The sequence below is a fragment of the Equus asinus genome, chromosome 2, assembly GCF_041296235.1.
Source record: "Equus asinus isolate D_3611 breed Donkey chromosome 2, EquAss-T2T_v2, whole genome shotgun sequence".
NCBI lineage: Eukaryota > Metazoa > Chordata > Mammalia > Perissodactyla > Equidae > Equus > Equus asinus.
In genome coordinates this window covers 32775489-32799539 of record NC_091791.1, presented here as the reverse complement: position 1 = coordinate 32799539, position 24051 = coordinate 32775489, and the positions used below count along the sequence as shown (strand labels likewise).

The window sequence follows — 24051 nt, the reverse complement described above, 5'->3', positions numbered from 1 at the left end:
TATTATTCTTTTACACCTGGGTATATTGTACTCTTTTCACAGTCTTTGAGAGATCACCAAATAATACCTATCCATTAATCTTGGCCACCATTTGTTTCCTCACTGTGGCAATTTTTGATTATATATCATGAATTTCATTTTTTAGAGTCTCCAAATCTCAAGCCATTTTCCCAGTTATGGCCCAAGACTTGGATCATGAGAGAGTATGTCCCTAAATATTTGTGAGAGCTGATCTCCTAAAACCCAGGGCATATTTCTAATGTTGTTCAAGATTCTCCTCCCAAGGTAAAACAGACCTTAAGAAGGCAAATACAACATGGCTCACCCACAACCCCTACTACATCTCCATCAGCTACTCCATCCACTGCGAGACAAAATCGTGAAGTGTGGCAAGTCAGGGATTTATCAGTGCACGCTGAGCGGTATAACGTTTAGACTAGAAAGCTTATTAGAGCCTATGCTGCCTTGCCTCTGAGTTTTGGAACTCTGTACCTTGGTTCTTTGTCCCTTGAAAACCTAGGACAACATCAAATTTAGGATTCAAGATGTACAGCCCACGAATGACTTCATGCCTAAAACATTTTTGAGAACATCCTGGCAAATTCTTTCTCATTCCCAAGAAACTCTCATTGGACCAAAAACTCTGGGTATAAGACCTAAATCATTCTTGAACAAATTCCCAAAAGAAAAAAGATTTACCTTCCCAGAATCAATCTACTTTCAAGTACACGCTCTGCATCCTCTGTAGGACCTCTGCCAGAACACTCCAACTTCAGGAACAGGTGCACTCATGTTTGGACAGCCTCGACCCCAAATTTCATTGAAATGCTCTCTTACGTCTGCTTGTAATACTTGCTTGACTCTAGGCACCATGCCTTAAACCTGGGACACTAGACATCAGCTTAGATTATCACTACCATCCTCTACTTACGTTTCTTTTATCTTTATTCAACTGCTAAGACTGAAGATTGTTCAAGAAGTTTAATCAGACATGGATTTAATGGCGTTTACGTGAAATTGGGTGCACATGAGCAGAGAAATTTGGGTCCAAAGACAAACTTCGCCCACTTTCAATCTTATCTCAGGCTAGTTGTGCTGACAAGAGAGGTATTCTGATGAAACTCCAGATCCCAAGTGGGCAAAATCTCTATTATTCTGGTGCCTCTGTAGGGCAACGCAGAAGCCTGAAGTCACTTTTACTAAGACTGGTTTAAGCCCTCAGTTGTGGAATCTCTGAGAAAAGAGAGAAGTAGAGCCAAGATGACCCAGAGAAAGGGTTTGATGTCCAAGAGGTCAAAGGAATGGGGAACAGAAAGAGCTAAGGCCTAGGGAAGAGCATATAGGAGTATCTGAAGACTGATTTCCAAACTAGGGCATTCAGTTAAGTAGGAGCACCCAGCTGCTCAGACACATGTTTTGGGAGCCTTTTAGCTGACAGAACCATCCCCAGATGCTGGGAACTAGAATCAGGTAAACACTAGAGATCGGATTTAAAGCAGGACAGATGAACTGGTTTAAGATGAAGCCCTGGACAGCGACATATTTTTAAATTTCCAAGTGATTCTAATGTGTACCCAGGATTGAGAACCATGCAGTTTATGAGAAGATACGACCATTTCCTTCACAATGGCAACAACTCAAATAACTAAAAACACAAATTTAAGTAGTTAAAATGCTTAATGAACAGCCAGGTTAGACATTCACCTCAAGTTCTCACATTTCATGTTCTAAACAAGTTTTGATACTTAAAAGGAGAAAAAAATTGTTAGATCACAGACCTGACTAAAGCTCGAGGGCCGCGAAAGCCCTTCACTCAATACCCCTTCATTCCAAATCAGGACACAGGTTAAGAGCACGACACTGTAGGAGCCTGCTAAGCACCAGCAGTCAGTCTTCCATACACCGAAGACCAATTTTATAAACCTTCTCTGGCTCAGCACAGAGTCTGATGTTATATTCTAATTATTGGTAATTACTAAATTATCTAAAGGCAAATTACATTGAATATTAACATTTAAAACCCCATTTACAAAGTAGTAACATTTACAATTTTAGTGAAACGCAGCAACTTTGAAATATAATTTTCACCACATCAAATTCAAAACTTTATGAGGAAAATTACAACAGAACCATAATTTTAATTTTTAAAGCACTATGAAAATAATTAATTCAGCAGATCACCTTCAAGAAGTAACTTGATCTATATACTTTCTGAGGGCCTAGAACTACTGTGAAGCAAATTCTTTTCCAGATCTAAATGTTATGAATTACTTTATCCTTTTCTAACCACTATCACTTACTTTGTATGGCAAAAAAAAAAAAAAAAAACCACCAAAACTTGCAATTTTCCAAAATATTCCTAACTAAAAAGTATTAAAAACTTAGTAAAAGTGTATATGCAATGCAAAAAAAAAAAAAAAAAGATTAAAATTTAGAAAGAGATACGTGTTCCAGTGACAGTTCTGTCATTAATTATCTGTGTGACCTTGACCAAATTACACAGTCTCTCTGAAAAGCAATCATCACCTTGCAACTTGCATATGTGTGTTTGCACAAGTGTACATTAAGACTAAAGTCTACTCCAGGCCTAAAGTTCTGTTTCTAGTAAAAAGTAACAACAGGAAGAATTTGGAGACTGTGGGTTAACTTTGCAAAGCAGTAGTATATCTGTGTTTTAGTTTTAATATATTTAAATCATACAAACATTTCAAAGTCTGTGATTACACGTAAGATACAAGATGGCATTTCAATATCTATAACAACATGTTATCAATATTAATATAAACGCTTAATGAGGTTCCAAAAACAGTACATTGTTACTGAAAAAAAATGTGTTACAGAGAAGCTTCAATTCCTACCACTGCACTCACCTATCACCTTAACACACCTTTGTTTCTTGATGTGTCATTATTCTTCCTCTAAAATACATTCACCAGTTTCTCCCATCTCTGATAAAAAGTATAGTCTTCTCTTTTGTCATACATAAAAGTTGGCCTTTCACTTTACTGGCTCACAGAATCAAGAAAAATTTTCTTCACCTAACTTTCCAAGACTGGGTAGGGACCGGCTGTAACTATCAAAACTCTTAATAAGAGGTACTTTGGAAAGACAGCAGGCCTCAGATTAGAATGCTTATACTTTTTCCAGTTTAAAAGTAAGATTCAAGCAACTTACCATTGTTCCAAAAGGAATGGCTCTTGAAGCATGGTAATAAATGGCTATAAAATTGATGAAGAAGGCAGTGCCACACACCATAGCAGGGATAAGGAATGCCCCAATAAACATCTGCTTTATCCATCTCCTTCCTGAAAGACAAGGGAAACTATGCAAATCAGAGAGATAGATGGATAGGCATATATTAATGTTTAAAAAGTGATTATTTAGTACCAAATTACCTATTTAAATTTTAACTTATAGATCTTGAAATTTGACATCTTAATAATTGTTTCAAAACAATAGCTAATAGGGGCCAGACCAGTGGCACAGCGGTTAAGTTTGCATGTTCCGGTTTGGCAGCCTGGGGTTTGCCAGTTCGGATCCTGGGTGCGGACCTATGCACTGCTTATCAAGTCACGCTGTGGCAGGCGTCCTACATATAAAGTAGAGGAAGATGAGCACGGACGTTAGCTCAGGGCCAGTCTTCCTCAGAGGAGGATTGGCGGTAGATGTTAGCTCAGGGCTAATCTTCCCCAAAACAAGAAAAAAAAACAATAGCTAATAAAGACCAGTCCAGCTATTCAAGTGAATCTAATGGAAACATAGCTTTTGAAGTGAGTGGACTGGAAAAGAGCAATGAACTGTAGTAAGATATTCTGACGTTTTGTCCTAATTCTGCACGGAACTGCTGTGAACTTTGGCAAGTCACTCTATCTTTCTGGGCTACAAGTTCGCCTAGGTAGGTGTTTTCAAATTATTACTTCAAGTTCTGGAGCGTCTTGGAGGTGCCTGTGAAGTCGCTGGTGAAAGAAGATACCAGGTGCCCTGGCCCTGCTTTAACCAGAACCATCCCATTTTCAACAGTTTACACCTTGGAGTTTTATGTAAACTTTCACTTGAAAGGAGGGTTGCGCTGCTTTAAAAAAAAAAAAAAAGTTAAAAACCCCTGGGTTAAAAGGTGCCCAAATTTATTCTTAGCTCCATAATTATGATTATAAAAATATATTTAAATTTATTTCTGTTTCAAAAGGAAAAAACAGAATTTATTTTGTGAGCTCTCTCTCAGCAATTAGAAGCATAGATTTATAAATTTTACTATTTCTTTGTACAACTTCGTATTGTCAAAATTTTATAACGTGAGCATCTATTATTTAAATAATCAAGGGAAGGAATTTTTTTACTATATAATCAAAAATTTTAAGTCATGTTCACACTGACGAGGAGAACAACAAGGAGCTACCTTGCTAACAAAGCAGAGTGCACAAGGAGGGGCATTGCCAGAGAAGCATCCTAAGACTGCTTCCGACTAGAAGGTAAAGATTTAACATGAGGCCACTACCACAATTCAGCACCACAAACATAAGCAATAGGGACCCGAACAGAAAGTGCTGTTGGAAAAACAAGCAATACCCTAACTTTTGTTTTCTTCTATATCAAGCTCTTTTTAAACATCTATCTCATAGAATTACCAATCCAAATTTTGACATTCCTCCAGAAACACTCCTTGATTCGGAACTTTCACCTCTATTTAACTTCTTTCTCAGGTAAGTTTCAAGAATCTCTCCTTTCCAAACTAATACCAAGCATTTGAACAACAACACAAAAAGGTGGCAACTAATCAAAGTATTATTTCTCCTATTTCATTCCAAATCTTTCCTAGCATTCTCTTCTGCACTTTCCATTACGTTCTCTCAGATTCAGACATGTATTAATAAATTCCATATTCAACTCTATTCCTCCTTTTCCCTCCAACGGGTCAAAAAGAATCTCATGCACATTCCACTGGGCAGAATCAGTAGCCAAGGCACCTGCATTGTGGTACATCCTACTGCTCCCCGCACCCTTGGGAGACTCTGGTCAAGTTCCAGGCTACCCCTGGCTTCAGATTACGTCTGGAGCATTATCCAGTGCACTGAGGACAACGTGAGGACGTTGAGCGCCACTGTTGTTCAAATCTGGAGATACCTCTGAAAAATTCTTAGATTTTCTCTGGGTTGATCTCTACATTAACCCGGTTTCTAGGGACCATTCAGAAAAAACATCAGGACACAATCAGACCTCCTCAGGGCACTGTCAATCAGAAAATAACCTTTAGATTGTATTTGGTAAGATGTGACACTCCTTGGCTTGAGTCTGAACTCTGTCAGCTTCAAGAATAAGTGTAGTAAAGTTTGGCTGGGTGTTAACTTCAATCAGACTAAAAGTAAATTGATGTCCAAGTATGAATAAATTTTCTGTTTTAAATAAATCTGTTTCTGCCATGGAGACTTTTTGAGGTCGTAAACTGCCAAATTCTTAGCCTAACTACTTTCCAGGTCAAATTCAAAACAGAACTTACTTTAGACATCCTCATTTCCTTAGGATGGTAGTCCTGAACGATAAGACTCGTTTCCCATATCTGGACATAGAAGGTAGAAATTGAACAACTACAACAGTCAGGAATTCCTAATGCTACTCCCTCAGGTAATCCAAAGGAATTATCTGTACTGAAGGTCAGACCACAGTGAGTCTGGGAGGACCAATACAAAAAGCAATGGTAAACCAGGAGATCCTGGGGGAACTTTAAATGATTCTATGCTCTGAGCTCCTATACCCTCTAAGTCTAGTCCACTAAAAGAAGGCAGGATCCCCTAATGCTGACACTTAGGATGGGCGGGGAAAATCCCATTAGGAAGTCTCCATCCTTAGGAATGTAATTTTAAGGTCTTTCGACAACCCCTTATTCATAAACTGAAATATGCAAATCTACTTTCAGCATTTTTCTAGACCCCAATTACAGTGAAAACAAAGGAACTTAAAGATCCTTGAATGCCATCACAGAAAGAAACACCAAGGAGCAGTACCTCTGTATCATCCACGTATCCCCCATCATTTCCAGGTCACAACAGTCAAGACACAATGGGGTATTTAAGGTGAAGTGCCCTTAAGAAAAGTTTGTGACACAGAATAACAGAAACCTTTGTGCGGGGTCCTTCAATAAATATTTAAGATTCAGCGGAAATAAACAGCTCTCCTTCCTATTCTCTTTCCACTGTCCAGACACTTTATCCATAAGCCACAAAATATGTCTGTGTATTCAGCTGTAAAGCTATATACTCTATGGGGAGGTCTCCCATGGAGCACATCTAGGGAGCTAGGCACCTCAAAGCAAAATAATATCAATAACTTAAATATAATCTCTCCTATATGTCCCTCAGGGCTAACTTCACAGTGGACAATGGAGACAATCTATTAATTATTTATAATTTTAGGAAATAAAATGCAAAGATTTCACAAAAGCAAGATAGGACACACAATAAATTTGGTGGAGATTATGTGAAACGGGATAACGAACGATTTTACAATGGCCGTACTGCCCATTTTAAATTCCAAATAACTCACAGTAAAATATTCCCATCTATAATTAAAGACACAAAGCGATAACCCATAAGTTACCTCCTTGTCTAGCATACAGACTTCCTCCAAAATAGCCATTCACTGGAGACGTAGCAGCATAGACAAATATGGCTGTACTGAGCATCGATCCCCTCCTAACAAGGCAAACAACATACATGATAAATTAAAAACTACTTAAAGAAAATACCATAGAGTCTATCACATTAACATTAGTTTAATTTCAAAGATAAATTTAATAGGAAAACAAAAATATCATCCTGGACTGCAAAGGACCTCAAAAGGTGGCCTAGTGAATAAATTTCTAGTTAAAATTGCAGTTAAGTGATACTAGGCTGATCGTAATTTTTTTTAAATCTGCAGTAAAATATCATAACGCATTCTAAACAAATATTTCACATTTCTCTGGCAAAAATATTAGAAGCTGACACTAAAATTTTTTTGCAACTCTGTGGGCTAATCACATCACACAGAAAAAGACATTCATCTGTTAAGAAAAGTAATTAGAATATTCCTCTTTATAACTTAACTGCTGAAGATTCTTGCCCAACAGAAATCAAATAGTAGTAGTAGAATCATATTAATTATATTACTTTAAATGGTGAAACACTGAGCCTTTTCATTTAGCTTTCCTTATACTGTTAAAAGTGATTTTTTAAAAATACATAGGTCCACAAATCAACATTAACAGATCAACAATTTCTAATTTCCTCTTCCAATAATGATATCTAGGGAATTCAGACCAATCATCCTGTTGCATAAAACTGGACAAAATATTTTAAATGCCTAACTGCAAAGAGAAACATTAAAATGATAAGTGATAGTATCATTTGCTGTAATATAGAAATGTACTTAACCCACTAACAATAAAGACTATTTCTGAAACTCACCATAACTAGGAAGGTAAAATAAATTCTGTAGATGGAACACATAACCTTGTCAGTTGGAGCTAAAGAATATTGTTTTAAAGAGAATTTACAAGAACATCACCCTAATGTGTCCACTGGGAGGGTATAAAATTTTCACGAATTAACCACCTTGGGAGTGGTAATTATTATTATATTCCACTGTCCACCTAGGCAGAATACAAAGACATCACATAGTCTTGAAATATGTAGACTCCTCTGCCCAAACATGTGTGCTCAACTTCAAGTGGATGCACAATAGTTAAAAGATTGCAATATTTAATATCAATATATAGCTAAACACAAATGTGATAGTAACATAAGAATACGTTATTTCCATGTTTAAAAGATTATGGGTCTCAAAGTTAATCAGTTTTCAAAACCAAATTTGTTTTTTCAAGAACCCTATTAAACTCTGCAAGCACTAACTTATTCCTTCCAGACTATCATTAACAAATTCAGCTCATTCTCTGTTTGTAACTGGGTATATGAAGGGTGGCATAGGCCTAACGATGCTGAAAACTGAAGGGCTGCCGTAGTCTAAAACCCGTCTACTACCAGCCAGAAGTTCTGCACATTAGCAGAGAGGGTTCAAAATGGCTGCTCGTGTGACTGAGAGTCCAAAATGACTACCAGGGATTTAAGCTTGCAGTTCCCAGAGATATCTCCACTAAATGAAGTGTGAACATCAGTCACAGTTCTAAAAATCAGACAAGCCCTTCACCTCTTCATTCATAAATATTCTATGGGCATTTTCCACCCACAATAGACCACTGTCATCTACAGTAGAAAATCTGCTGAGTTAGGTAACTTGTCTTCCTTGTTCATCCCTCCATGCTGGAGCGGGGAAAAGAAGCTGCTTTACCTACAGTGGCTACCTCACCACTCTCCACCAAAGTCTCAGAGCAGCAGCAGCAGCATTTCACCAGACTCACCCAGACCTCAAACACAACACCTTCTCAAAGTTAATACCACAGTAACAGGCATCCACATTGATGCTAATCCTCCACCTACCTAAATATTTTTTTCTTCTCTGATTGCTATGGTCATCACCAAGGCGAATTCACATATTACATGACTTGCTTTTTATCCTTTAGAATCATTCGTACTCTGGAGTGATTCTGACAAATTTTATGTGCAAGTTTTTCATTTTCTCACCACTTTGTATTTTTATTATCTCTATTTTCATTTCTATAGCATAGCAAATTAAGAGACAAGTTCTGGAGTAAGAATGCCTAGGTTCAAATTCCAGCTTACTAATACCCCTTACTAATAGCTGTGTGATCTCAGTCAAATTACTTAACCTCTCCGAGCTTTACTTTTCTCATCTGTGGAATAGAAATAATAATAGTCCCTTCACAGGGCTGATGTGAGGATTAAAGGAGCTAACATGCATAAAGCACCTAACATGGAACCTCAATAATGTTAGTCACTTTGATATCACAATAATACTCACAGCTTTAGCACTTATGTAAGTAATTAAGAACATTCACTTCAAATAAGCACAACATGGAACAACTATCAATAGTAATGACAGACTAAAATGACAATGTATGACTTGCCTGCTAATACCCTCTATTAGAAGTGGTTTCTTATTTCTAAAAGTTGAAGGTCTACAAGCAAAAGAGCTTCTGCATTACAAAACAAATTGCCAAAATTCTAACACTAACATTTGAGAAAGAACAAAGCAAAGACCTGGGTTCTGGGAGAAGTTCTCCACTCTTATAAGACTGTGATTGTACTGTCAGTGTCAATTCAGTAGCAATGAATTTAATTCAGTATTTAATGTAAAGTATGACTTCTTGGCAGATTTGAAATGCTTTTCTTGTATTTAGGATTTAGTTTATCTGAAATATATTATACCTGAAAATATGGACTAAATCACAAGAACACTGAAGTTTAGGTTTTGGTCAATTATTTTAGAACTTATATGGTAAACAAACTGCAAAGGTTATACAAAAGAAATATAACAGAAACTACAGGGAAATGGCTTTGTTGATTAATATACATTTACATTTCAGTTCGACAAGCACTAATTGAGTACATTCCACATGCAAAGTTCTTTAAGTAGGTACTTTGAGAGTTCAAAGATAAGACCCCATCCTTGCTCTCAAGTTTATCGTCTAGCAGAAGAAACAGAAATTTAGTACAGTTAAATATTGAATATACAACTAAAGAGCCATTCTTTCAGCTACAATTCACTGCTTGTCCACCAAATGCCAGCATATGTAAGAATGAATGCATTAGGAACTGAAATGGAAGTATGAAATACCCCTGGAGACAAGTCTCATTCTGTTTGAGGGCTTCATGGGGCGGGGTCCAAAGTGCCTGAATTGTAACTTCTGTCATCCAGGCTCAGAGAATGTTTGCTGCGTTGAGGTCATGGTTCTCTGAGCACAAGGTTATAGGACCACTCATTAGGGACTTGAGATATTTGTGAATGTACAACTTTTTCTTATAACCCAAAGACCTCAAATCAAGAATTTCTTACAACTGCTTTTGTCTGTAAATAAAAAATGGACCAGAAACCATGTAAAGATAGAATAAGAAGTCATCCAATTATTTTTCTAACCTCATGTGCCTCTTCCACCACTCTTTTTACTATTATTTACAATGCTTTCTTTGGCTAGAGAGTCCCCCAGTATTGGAGGTAAATGTGAAGTACTAATTCAGTAACTGAAATCCTTGTGCTTCTTATGAAGATCTAACTGGATCTTCAGCTTTCAAAAAAATGCCTATTCACTTTGTCAAACAGCTCTGTATTGTAAGTAACTGCTCATACCTCTAATGGAACATAACCTTTATAACTAACCAAAATGTTCAGTAAAACTTACTAAAGTTTTAGCATGTAACAGAAAAATATACTTAAAGATTACTGTTCATTATTTAATTTTGCAAGAATGGCATTTATGCCATTTCAATTCTAAGATAACTAAAACAAGCACATATTTAATTATGATTGACGTACAAGTTTCCAATGATTAAAACTATTCAAGAACAAAAAAAGTCATAAAGTTAAGCACATGCACTTACTCTGTATATAAATCTTCTATCATTGCAACAATAATAACAATGAGAGACACAGCAAATATTTGACATCCAGAACCAATGAGAGAGGAAAATATCAGCGGGTGACTTGACGGTCTAAATACATCTCCATGCACCTGCTTCCAGCCATACTCATCTCCTAGGTCTCTATCCTGTAGACACATACACGGGGGAGAAAAGGAAATCTTTCAGAATGAAATCAAAATACACAAAATAGGTGAAAAATTCTAATTACAGCTGTAAGTTCCCTCCCTCCAAACTTAACAGCTATTTCAATGGATTCAAAGTATCATGAAAAGACATTTCAAATTTAAAATAATCACTACTTTAATAACTTAATGTTAAAGTGTTGTGGCATTTACTGAGGCTCAGGAAGGTGGCTCCTGGTTGTGCTCAGAGAATCTTAAAGAATGAATAAAGTAAAGGTCTAGGAGCAAAAAGAAATGGTTAGATTGGGAAAAGAGCACACTGGCTCTCTAAATGGTACTTTCAGACACTACTCCTGCCATTTACATCATGACTGTGGCTCATATGTGACCAGGGGCCAGATGGAGCGCAAAAGATAAAAAGATGGAAACCAGTACTAGTTGCCCTAATAACGCAGAAATGTCCTTTATAGCCTGAAATCTAAGAAAATATATGGAGAGTGGGGCCGGCCCAGTGGCGCAGCGGTTAAGTTCACACGTTCCGCTTCGGCGGCCTGGGGTTCACCGGTTCGGATCCCGGGTGTGGACATGGCACCGCTTGGCACGCCATGCTGTGGTAGGCATCCCACATATAAAGTAGAGGAAGATGGGCATGGATGTTGGCTCAGGGCCAGCCTTCCTCAGCAAAAAAAGAGAGGAGGATTGGCAACAGATGTTAGCTCAGGGCTAATCTTCCTTTAAAAAAAAAAAAATCCTAAAGAAAAAAAAGAAAGAAAATATATGGAGAAAATATTGAACAGCTAAATATTATTTGTCTATAGCATTTTTTAAAAAGGATTCAATTTTTCATTTTCAACCTGAGAATAAGCAAGTATGTAACACAGTGTTTCTTAAAAAATATCAGTCCCTTGAGACAACCAGCTTTTTGGGGGGGGTGGGGGGGGGCGGGTGCCTCCTGGTCAGCTATGTTTGAGAAGGACCAAATATTTTAGGTACCTTCTGAAACATCAAAATACACACTAGCATATTAAACATTTTAATTTGTTTAACTGTTTTGCAAACTTAATGATGGAGCATATCTACACAGAACCACCATAACATTCTACAGAACATACTTTCGCTCATTTACAACATTGTTCTATAAGAAGCTCCCCCCTCTGAACCTACTAAACTAAATGTAAATTAATCCTTCTACCCACTCCCTGAATTTTATGCAATATTGAACAGTATTAGAAAGATGCCAATACAGGTCTACAACCTCCTAGCTGCAATTCTGAAATCAAAAGCTCTGAAAACTGAAAGTCTGTTTCATAAGCTGGACATAGCCTTATTTGGTGGCAAAACTTGGAATGAACTGAGAGGTTATTTATACTGTTTATTTACCCCACTTAGGTGAACATCCATTTGTTTTGCTGAAGAAACTGACATATTTGATCTGAGACCCCTCAGGGAGTTTTACACCTTTCCAAAACCTGGAAATTTTGAATTCTGAAACTCATCTGACCTCAAGATTGTGGCCCTACATTCCAACATTCAAAATAACATTGAGTTAAATTGTTTTTATAAAAACAATGTAAAATGTTTGCTCACCATGTCGTCCATTTCTTCTTCTTTACTATATCGGGCATAATCCTTTCTTAAAGTTCTCATTAAAATCATTGAAACTAAGCCCACCAAGAAGATAACCATCATGAAGGAGTTGAAAATTGAAAACCAATGAATCTAAAAATAACAGAAAATAAAATATTACCAAGATGAAATATCAGTCACAAAATTTATAGATTTCATGATGACAATGGGATGTTAAGGCAAAAAAAAAGTCTTTTAAAACTTTTACATAAAAATCCAAACTTAAGACACACTGGGGATGAGTATTCACTATGCAAAGGGATTGGTGTTCTTTATGGTAAGCTTCAGATGCATTAAAAGCATGATATTGTTTACACACATTTTCACAATCAAGCTTACTGCACAAATAAAGTACAATTTGGCCACACATATGCTATTCAGCATTACAGAAAAAGAACATGAGCTTTGACTCCAGGGTTCTAATTCAGGGCCTGCCAATTTCTAGCCATGTGACCCCAGTTCTCTTATATTAAAAATGAAGAAAATAATACTATCTCACAAGTGATTTGTATGGTTTAACAACACTTAAAAATTATGGCACTGTGTCTGTCATAAAGCAGTAAATACTCAATAAATGTTAGTTCCCTTCCCTCTGACTGAGCAACAACCTGAAAACCTCCTTAAAATACTAAGATTAAACCATCATAGCTGGCTGCCATGGACTTGGGCCACCTTCCAGAATGATTTGCTTCACTTGCTTGCAGGTCATCTCTCCACCCTCTCCCCATCATTTTTGACTCCTTTCCAAATTAGCTATCCACGGTACAGAGAATACTGAGGTAGCCCGTGGTTTCTCAGTGTTCCCAAGGCTTTTGATCTCACCCACACATTTCTCCCAAGTTATGTCCAGATCCTAGTTCATAATCACAAGGTACTATGGTATCTCTGAGTGCATCTCAGAATTCAGTACATTTGACTGCAGCTAGGTCTGTGACACTGTCCAGTAACTCCTTTATATTTTAATTCCCAAAAGTTCCTTAGAGATAATTCCAGAATTTCTCTTCTCTTCAAGGCCCCAATTTCATTGACTTTTCTGCATTTATCCTCCTAGCCTTTCATTTCTCCTGCCAATCTCTTCGAAGTTGTTTCTCCTCTTAAACCAATCTTTCCACTAGGCTCTAGATCTCTCACTGCTTGAGGTCTTTTTCCTCCTCTCATTTTGCACCCCTAAACTTACACCTTTTTCCAGCATCAGCAATCTCCAGAAGTCCCTACCTATAATGCTGTCTACTCCATGGGGTTGTTACATGGTTTAAACAAGATAATAAAGGTAAAGCATATAGCATAGTGCCTGGCACATAACAAAACACTAAAAAACATTTAGAAGGTGCTATTACTATCTTTTAAAGTATTTGTTGACCTTTTGTCCCCTCACTCTTTCAATCCTCCTTTTACCTCCCTCCTCTCAATGCCAATACTTTTCAAATGAGGAGACCAAATGTTCTACTTCTTCCCTTACTTACTCCTAAGCACAATACAATCTCACTTTGCTCCACAAAATTTCTCTCCAAGGCCTGCAATGAACTCCTAAGCTGACTCATTGTCTCTACTCTCCCTGCCACCAGTCCCCCTGCCACTCTCTCATCCTGCCTCGCTGACTGCCGCTTCTCCTCCTGCATCCCCGACGCCTGCTTCTCCCACCCTGTGTGAGCTTTTCTGAAAGCTCCAGTCCTGGCACTCTGCTGTGACTTCAGGCTCTCCGAACTTTGAACCAGGATTCCAATGACAACAGTAACACCCTCTGCCTCCTACTCCCCGCCCAACCCAAATCTCTAGCCCTCCTTCTCACTCATGTTTCAGATTTTTGCTATGATCTTTTCTACCTGAATGTCTTCCTGGAATTTCAGACTCAGACTGCCCTAAAGTAAATTCACAATCTTCTCCCTCATATGTAACACTCGCTTCTGAATTCTAACTTCTGCTAATGGTACCAACAGTTGGCTTTGAAAACTTAGAATTATCTCTGGCTCTTCCTTCTCCTTAATCCTTCCTAGGTAATAATTATTACGCTTTTATTCTCCTTCGAAGTATCTCTTCTATCTATCCCTTCCTCTCCATTCCCATACCATCACCTCACACCCTGAGAGCTCTAATGGCCTCCTGGCTGGTCTTCTTAATTTCTGGTCTCTCTCCTTCCTTTCAATCTATCCTGTAAAAAGTTACCCAGCAAATGTTTCTGAAACATCATATTCATACATCATTTCCCTATTTTAAAACTTACAGTGATGTGCCCTATTTTCTGACATATCAAGTCTAAACTATTTTCCCTAATATTCTGCACCACATGTAATACGGCCACCTCACCCTGTCTGGTCAATCTTTCTTTCCACTGTATCCTATACTCCAATCAAGCCTATACTTCCTCAGTGAGCCAGGAGTACAGTATACTCACTTCCGCCTCTGTATCCTTCTCATAATTTCTTCTCACATAGTGATCTACTCCTAACCACCTTTGTAAATTCTATCTACTCTTTAAAGCTCAACTCAAAAACTCTCTCCTCCATAAAACCTCTCATCTACATATTCCAGTTATTCATAGTTACACTCCTCTAACCTTTCACAGGGATATATGTAGAATATTTAACATGAAGGATGTACTGTCTTGCACAATTAGGACAGATTTTAACTTGGGCTAACGTGCTAAGTATGTGCAGTAGGGTGTAGGGCAGTCCCGGCTCTGTCACCCACCCTGAGGTTTCAGGGAAGTCACAAACTCTGTGGCTCTCCCTGAAAAACAGGAGATGGCCAAGTGCCTCTGCCCCTTCATAACATCATTCCTTCCTTCATTCAACAATTTATTTATTGAATACCTAGTGAAATGATAAAGAAGAATGAATGCATTATATTTTGAAATTATTTGCAAAAAAAGGTCATATTTAACTTTATCATGAAAGTATCATTTAAGATTTATAAAAGCAGTCTATAATTATAGGCTTTTTCAAAGATTTAATTTTGTTCCCACCCTGGGAAATGAATGACCCAGAAAAGAACAAAAGAGAAAAAATTACATATATGACTCCTATTTTCTTTCAGTCAATTTATCAAACTTTTGAAGAGGAAAAAAGTTTTATATAGTTACTATTTAGTAATTAGGAAGACAGACATAAAATAATAAAATTTCTAACAATGCTCTCTGCTATTTCCTAATCTAAGATATAAACTTTAAATCAATACCTATTATAATATACTAATAACCTGACATTTTATAATATTCCTTTATTCTAAAAATTATGAAATTCTGTACGATTTTGAAATTCCTATACCAAGGGAAATATTTCTTAAAAATAATAAGGAAAGCAGACATCACAAAGGGGTTACTAAGCCTAGGAACTGCTGACTCCAGCACCCCCTAGTGTTGCTAATCCTCAAGCAGCACCCCAGGTTTGTCATTAATTCTAGAACCCTGGAGATAACTAACGCACTATACCACCAGTGCTGCCTCTTACTGAGCACCTGCCGTGTGCCAAACACTGAACTAGGTGCTTCATACGCACTATCACATGGAATTTCACAGCAACTCTGCGAGGTATTCTAATCCTTGCTTCACCAGGAAGGAGCCAAAAGCTAACGAACTGAGTAATTTGACTAAGGTGACAATGAGTAGCAGAAACAGAGCTTGGATTCAGCCTGAGGCCCTGCCTGTGCTGGAGTCACTGTACTAGAAACAATCCCGCACTTATCTGGTAGATCCCATCCCTCCCACCTACTTAAGGAACAGCTGCAGTAAGCGTTTCTCCCCAGTTTCTCCTGCGTTGTCAGTTTAGCACTCTCTATGAACCCCATCAACATACAAACGTGCTTTTCTTACATCTCAAAAAAAACCTCCTGACTCCATCTTTCCTACCAGCTACTATGACACTTCTTGGTTCCCTTTAGCAGCCAAACTTGCTGTCCCCAATTCCTCTCCTCCCGTTAAGACTAGCTCTGTTCACACTTTGCCACACCACTATACCAAAACTACTCTTTGTCAAGTTCACTGACGACTCCAGATGAATCCAATAGTCACTTCATTACTCATCTTACTTGACCCATCAGCAACAATTCAGAATTAATCTATCCTCCATGATACCCCTTCTTCCCTTGGCTTCCAGAATACCATAAAAATCCCTCCCAGCCCACCTTACTGGTATCTCCTCAGAGCCCTCAGCAGGTTTCTCCTATTCTCCCTCAGCTTTTATCACTGTCCCCAGGATTCATTCTTTGGTCCTCTTCTATTTCTACAGGCTGTTCCTTGGTAATTGCACCCAGTCTCATAGCTTTAAACATCATCTACATGCCAACAGCTGCAAAATTTGTGTCTCTCGTCCAGATATCTCTCCTGAACTCCAAATTGATATATCCAACTAGCTAGTCAGTATCTCTATTTGGATGTCTTACGGACACTTCAAAACTAACATGTCCCAAACTGTACTCTGATCTTCCCCGCCAAATCTCCTCCAAATACAGCCTTTCTACCCTAGTGATAGCAGCTTCACCCTAACATTTGCTCAGACCAAAGTCTCTAAGAGTTCGTCTCAATCCTGCTTTATCTTCCCATCCATCAGGAAATCCTGCTGGCTCTACCTTCAAAATAAATCCACAATCTGACATCCTCTCACCACCTACACTGCAACACCTTGGTCTGAGCCACCTTCACCTGTTACGGGATTGCTGCAAGAGCCGTTCCATTGGTCTTCCTGCCCTTCTTTGCATTCAAAGTCCTTACAGCAGCCATGGTTGATCCGGCTCCTGCTGTCTCTCTGACTTCATCTCCTATGACTCATCCCCTCACTCTGCTCCAGCCACACTGGCCTCCTTGCTATTCCTCAAGCACACCAAGCGAGCATGTTCCCACCTAACAGCCTTTTCAGTGGTGTTGCCTCTGCCTGGAATATGCTTTCCGCCAGATATCCATGTTCCTTATTTCCGTCAATTCCTTCAAGTTTTTGCTCAAAAGTCCATCTCAGAGGCTTATCCTAACCACCATATTCAAAACTACAACTTGCCCCACCTGTGGCACTCTTGCCCCACTGCTGTACTCTTTCTGTTCAATGCGCATATCTTTGAACACACTACACATTTTACTTATTACGTTGATGGCAAGTCTCCCCCACTAGAAGGTAAGCTCCAAGAGAGCGCAGATCTTTGACTTTCATTCTCTAAAATATTCCACTTACTTAGTACAGTGCTCGACACCCAGCAGGTGCTCAATCAACATTTGTTGAAAGAATAAATATGGTACACTGCTCCACTAGTGAAAATGCCAAAAGGAAGCCTTTCCCCCACATTATCAATACCCAACAGGACCAGAAACAAGGTAGACCTAGGTATTCCACTACAGAATGTCAGTTGGGAGTCCCATATTCTCAAAGTTATCTAAACGTTGAAGTTATTTGTGCCCATACCTTTAACTCACCTACCATGTTCAGCACTGCCTGAGTTCTATATCCAAGGAGAACAAACTGGGGATGGGGGAATGGAGGTAAGGAAGGAAATTTTAGCTCTAGGAGCAGCACGCTAAATTTTTCAGTAAGGATTAAATCCCAAATAGCTTAATTTTTTTCTCCTAGGACCCAGAGGAAGATTAGAAGTTGTGACAGGTTCTGGTGGAGTCTAAGGGCGGAATCTGGCAGCAATGATACAAATCTCAGACCACAAAAACTTAAAAGCCACCTCAAAAATAGCTTATTAATAAACTTCAGAATTCTAGTCCAAAAGATCAGATCAAAAGATAGAAGAGGTAAGTCAAAAAGAAAGTCAGAAGAATGAATATATCCCCTTATGCCCTATTATCTTTTCATCTCCATTCTTGAGGGAGGAGATCTCAAAAATACATAAAATCTATTTTTTGCTATAAAGAACAAAAGCTACCACCTGTACAAAACCAGAAGCAACGCCACTAGCCTTATGATCTGAGATCCAGCTTCTATCTGTTGGTGGGGGTTGGGAGGCATTTCTTCTCATTCTTGATGCTTCTTATGTGGAAGGATTTACGCTGGCAAAAACTCCCGGTCTCATTCCATCCTTCCATTCCTTCCTTCCTAGAGGATGCATGCATTCTGCTTTGTTTCTTCACACTGTGACTTTCACGAGGGCAGGTGCCCGTGTAGGATAGCTTCCAGAGTCCAGCACAGTCGGAGTGCATTAAGTCTAAGTCTGAGTTTCAATATTAAGAAGCCCACTTGACCACAGAAATAAGCCACACTCTCCAATATTAGCCTCATTAGTAATAAAAGTGGTATTTTGGCTTCCTGTATATTGTATTCTTCCTTGAGTATCTCATAACTGGTTTAAACCACAGACATGATGAAAGAGCTTTTGACTGCTGCTCTAAAACTATCACCTTTATGACTCTGAGCTCACTTCTGAAATCACCATTAGTTAAATCTTTGAAATTCCCAGCCCTAGTACAGTGCCTTGCATATGGCAGATGCTCACTAATGTTTGTTAAACTGACTGAAGCACAGAGTCAATGTCCTAAAATGCACAATTTACCTACCCTGTGTTGAAAAAAGGACGGATCAAGATATTTGTCAAATCGATCTTCAAATTTTACATCTGACTTTTTCCATTTTACCTGAAAAAAAATTTGAAAATCAAGGCCAGTAAACAAATTAATAATCTGATAACAAAACTCTGAGCAAATTTGGAAATATTTACACACTTAGAATAAGAAACTAGATAAATGGTGGAAAGCTATTGCCAATTTGAGAAGTTGAAACATGTATGATGAAGAACTAACCAACTTTTCTGTCTATTAACAAAACTTACAACATTACTTGGAGGATCACTGCAGTTTTCACGGACTATTAACTACTGCTGACTTATATACTTAATCTGATAAATGTGATAAGAACTGAATTAATTAGACCAGTTAAATAAGAATCTGTACATCTTTGTCTCTTAGACTGTATTAGTTTTACTACAATTATCAAATTTCTTAATAAGTTCAGTTATGCAAATGCTATTTGCACTAGGTACATATGCACAAAGCATAAAAAACTTTCAAAATTGTCTCCTAGCAATGGACTCATTCCAGTTACTGGGAAAAAAAAAACAAGCAAAGAGAGAGGCTACCTACATCAGATTTCTCTTCTTCCCACTATTTTTAATCCTAACGAAACAGAATTAACTTGACAAGCTCTTACTCTGCAGGAGTATCTTACTCCAATAAGTGATAAAGCAAAACCTGGTAAACTATATCCATTCAGCACTTTTCAATACAGCATTGTCTCTATTTGCAACAGTAAAAAGGAAAGAGAAACAACAAGGAACACTGCAATCTAAAAACATACCCATGAAAATACACGGCTGGATTGGCTAACTGCTCATTTATAAGGGTAAACTTGGCTGTAGCCAACAGTAGGTCCTGCAAATGCAGAACTGGTACCTAATACTACAAACCTGAAGCAAATCTTCTCCATGCTTTTAAGAGGCTTACATACACTGAAGAAATACAGTTTTAATAATATTGTTTTGCATCCCATTTCAAACTACATTTTCACTTACTAAAGTTGTAAAACACCCTTAATTGTTGATATTGGGTCACAAACACTTTTTCCTGTATACAATTATTTTAATACTTACTGAATACGACATCTGGATTTTAGTATTGGGAACTAGTTTCACCTTTCCTTCACTAGTTAGATTAACATCAACAATTCGATTTCCATTAAAACCTATTTCAAGTTTTTTGTAGGTCCACAGATAGTAATCTTCTCCATTTTCATCTGCTTCACCAACAATACCTACAAAAGAAATTACACACTTTATACAAGGTAATATAACTTAATATATAAAATACATTAGAAGCTAAAAACTCATTAAAAAAACATTTTTATAGGAAAGCAGTATTACCATTCTTCCTCATGGTTAGAACACAGCAAAAGTGCAGGCTGGACTTCTACTCTTTGTTAACTACTTGGCAAACACAAACCATGGTCATACCATGGTATAAAGTGATGAAGAGCCCAGCATAGCCTATCACTAATTTGATCCCTCCAAATTCATGCTTTGTATTAGTATCACCTACATTGCAATAATTATCACCCTAAATGTATATACTCTCTAATATCTCAAAATTTCAGGGAAGTGCTATATCACCATCTGGCAAGGTTATCCAATTAATAGCAGTCACACTAAAATTAAAACCAAGGTCTCCAGAGGCCCAGTTCAGTACTTTCTCTAGTAACTTATGATCTATCCATTCCTAGTAAGCTACACATGTGTGTATATGGATACCAAAATTTAAAATGCCTCATCTTTACACCTCAAGTACTAGACCTGTCCCTGGGAAGTCATCAAAATGAAAGGAGTGTTGAAGATAAACGGTAATGAGGCAATAGTTTAAAATCATCATTTTGATCAAGATTTAGAATATTGGAAGGGGAAGCCCAAACAGTGTGAGGGCCACAGGTGGTAGCTGAGGATCTCTCTCTCGTGCTCTCATACTGTCAGCTATTTGTCCAACGTTCCCTAAGCAAGTCTATATACTTCCCAGAGCCTTATGCTTTAAAAGTTACTCCTTAGGCCTTCCTTCTACGGTCAACACATCTCATGTAAGTATTAGAGAAAAAACATGATCATTTCTTATTAAAGATTATTTGCTTATTAACCAAAATCGTTCCCTTTAATTGGCACAAATTCAAGGAATACAGTTTTGTTTTGTTTGGGGCCGTAGAAGGATAATGAAATCCTTCTAATTAATTTCATCAAGGTTTATTTACCTATCTACTCTGAAACTGTGGAGACACAATTATACCAAATCAGAAGTTGTTATTCTCTAAAGGAGTTTGAAAAGACTCAGAAAACTTTATCCCAAGAAAAGCCAGATAAGAATTTCTTTTCTGACGAGAATTCCTATGGTTCAGAGATTCCAGGACACCTAAAAGTATCTCCCCTAAATATGGCAGACCTTGGAATCCCAGGGCTAAAAAAGATTTAAGACAGGAAAGCACAGTTGCCATGTTGCTAAAGAGACCCACAGAAATGACTGGAAAAAACCTAAGGTTCCGGAGAAGAAACCCATAAGCAAAGGAAAAGAACAGGAGAGGAACCTGCTCTCTCACCAAAAAAAGAGGAAACCCAGACTAATGGGCTCTCCTGAACCACAGGCTCAGAAACCTTCAGTGAGTACTCAGCACATCCTCCTGCTACCCTCAGAGCGGACCACAGAAATGTCTGTGTTCGTGTAAGGCTAATTATAGTCATTTATATGAAATGCTTACTATTTATACCTAATTAACATGCATCTCAGTAACGACGATGCATACAATTATATCTTGAGATTAACTTCTAAATTTCATCTTGGTACCACTTTAAACTCTGATCTGATATGTTCAGGCTCTCAGTTTGCTGCTCATGAATATAGTAGTCTGCTAACAATTTTAAGAATTAGAATATTATATATAAGAACAGGTGTCTAAAGACCAAAAAATAAAAAACCACTAAGAAAAAAACGTGATCAAACACGCTGGCTATGATAGATGGTCAAGCTTTTGCATTTTAAATACTTTAATCAAATCCATCACAAACAATGCTTGGATTACGCATAAATTTGTATTAACTATGCCATAGCTCTTTTGTATTAATATGAATGAACAAGAATTAAAATATAAAAAAATTTTTTGAACATACAGTTTTGGAAAATAACATAGGAACTATGAAAACAAGTCAATCGGGAGACTATCATATCTAAAAACCATACTACCATAGTTCTACAAGAGAGAAAGTCAGAACAAAACTTCAAAATTGTATTCAGTCCCTTTGACTGTATTTAATAGAATAAGTCAAAATAAGATATGAGAAAAAAGAGGGACGGGGGGATATTTCAGATTGTTCAAAGCACTTTTTTGGGGGGGAGGTGGAGATTAGCTCTGAGCTAACATCCACCACCAATCCTCCTCTTTTTGCTGAGGAAGATTGGCCCTGAGCTAACACCTGTGCCCATCTTCCTCTATTTTTGTACATATGGGACGCATGCCACAGCATGGCTTGACAGGCAGCGTGCAGGTCCGCACCTGGGATTTGAACTGGCAAACCCTGGACCGCTGAAGCGGAGCACACAAAGTTAACCACTACGCATAGGGCCAGACCCTCAAAGCACCTTTTAATCCCTTGAATCTGAAAAGTTACACTACATAAAAGCTATATTTTGAGGGAGTTTCATGTAAGGTTTGGCAATGTCAAAAACCCTTCAAGTAATAGGGGACTATAAAATTGGTATTAAAATTTTCTGTGAAAAACAGTGAAAACACATTTACTGATTCAGTGTATCATCACCTTAAAAGAGTCATTACATAAATCTTATTGTGTGAATATTCCCAAACTTTAAATATCATAAAGAATACTTACCCCATATTGGTAAGTCATCTATGTACATCTGGTACCAGTAGTGATTTTTGATAGCATACACAAATGCATCTCTCTTTTCTTTATCTAAGTCAATTTCGCAGTAAGTGGCTGGCATCACATCATCTGCACAAAATAAAAGTTGCAAATTCGCATGCTGGTTTGCAAAACAGTTATAGAAAAATAACACAAGAAAAAAGCCATTTCCTCAAGTTAAAATTTCTACTCATAATAGTTGAATCTGGAAGAGAAATAATAGGGGCTCAATATACAAGTCTTTCTTTCTTGTCTATGTTTAAGATATTTCACAATAAAAGAATTTTAATTATCTTTATTTTCAAAGATTATCTTACTAAGTGAAGCAATTGTCTCTTACGTAAAGAAAATTATGCAAGAACATGTACAAAGTAACCTTAAAATGAATAAATTGATTTAAAAAACAAAAATAAAAAAACTTAAAACACATGAGAAAGTTTTCATTTAATATATACAAAAACTCAAGAATATGATCCCAAATAGAGCTAACAATTTCTAGCTATAAGATCTCTGAAGTAAAAATTCATTGTAATATTCTTGGAAATGCAAGTCACTAGAGGCCACAGATTCTATGAGGAATCCCAGTGACTCCTCATAACGAGGAAGATGGAAAGGCACATCTCTATCCAGGAGGTGTCACTGTTTATAAGTTACCCGAAAGTCCCCTAGAGACAAGTCATTTCCACTCCTGACTGCTTTCAAAAATACTGCTACCATAATCTCTAACTTAGAAACCTTTCGAAAACGTGGTTTTGGTCATTAGCTTCTAAACAAAACAAAACAAAATTCAAAAACCCTGCCAACACTCTAGATGTCCATCAAAAGGATTAAATTATTTTTGTATATTACTTAAGCAATTAGAAAAACAAAAGGAAAGAAATCAATCTTAAGAAAAAAAGAAAGCACAGGTTTGTTTTTTTTAAGTTTCTCCTATATTATATTATTGACTATATAGAATTTGAAATGCAGTTTCCCAAAGAAACACGACTAAATTTCTTAAATGTTGATTAAAACTTCTTAAACACAAATTGCAGCTGAACTATGATTAACAGCTATCTACAACACTATTCCTATGAGAAACAGCAATCTGAGTTATAACTTCAGACACCAGCAACACGTCTTCCCAATCCTCAACGGCTCAGCCCAGACTGGGTACCCCAAAACCACAACACCAAAGATGACAGGAAACACTGAAGTCTCATGAAAGAGGGAGAGGGAAAAACTCTCACTCTCAAAGTGGGAAAAGAAAATTGCTGTGTCGCCAACAACAATGGCTCCCACACAGATTTTCCTTCTACCCAGGCCCTTTTAGGCAGCAAGGAATTTAGGACTTTCATAATGGTAAAAACTGAGGCTGAGCAGAGGAGAAGGAAGTGAGGGTTAGAACATGAGATTGCTACAGAGGGGTC

General features: G+C 37.6%; 1 protein-coding gene across 1 annotated transcript in view; it reads right to left on the bottom strand.

Moving 5' to 3' along the window:
• TM9SF3 (transmembrane 9 superfamily member 3) overlaps positions 1 to 24051 on the bottom strand; it is a 63820-nt gene that overhangs the window by 23379 nt on the left and 16390 nt on the right. The window contains exons 3-9 of the mRNA XM_044753277.2: positions 22610 to 22732; positions 19844 to 20004; positions 18756 to 18833; positions 12239 to 12370; positions 10488 to 10654; positions 6592 to 6686; positions 3175 to 3305 (exon numbers count right to left, since the gene is read on the bottom strand). Coding sequence (XP_044609212.1) covers positions 3175 to 3305; positions 6592 to 6686; positions 10488 to 10654; positions 12239 to 12370; positions 18756 to 18833; positions 19844 to 20004; positions 22610 to 22732 — 887 coding nt within the window. The remainder of the gene's footprint in view (positions 1 to 3174; positions 3306 to 6591; positions 6687 to 10487; positions 10655 to 12238; positions 12371 to 18755; positions 18834 to 19843; positions 20005 to 22609; positions 22733 to 24051) is intronic.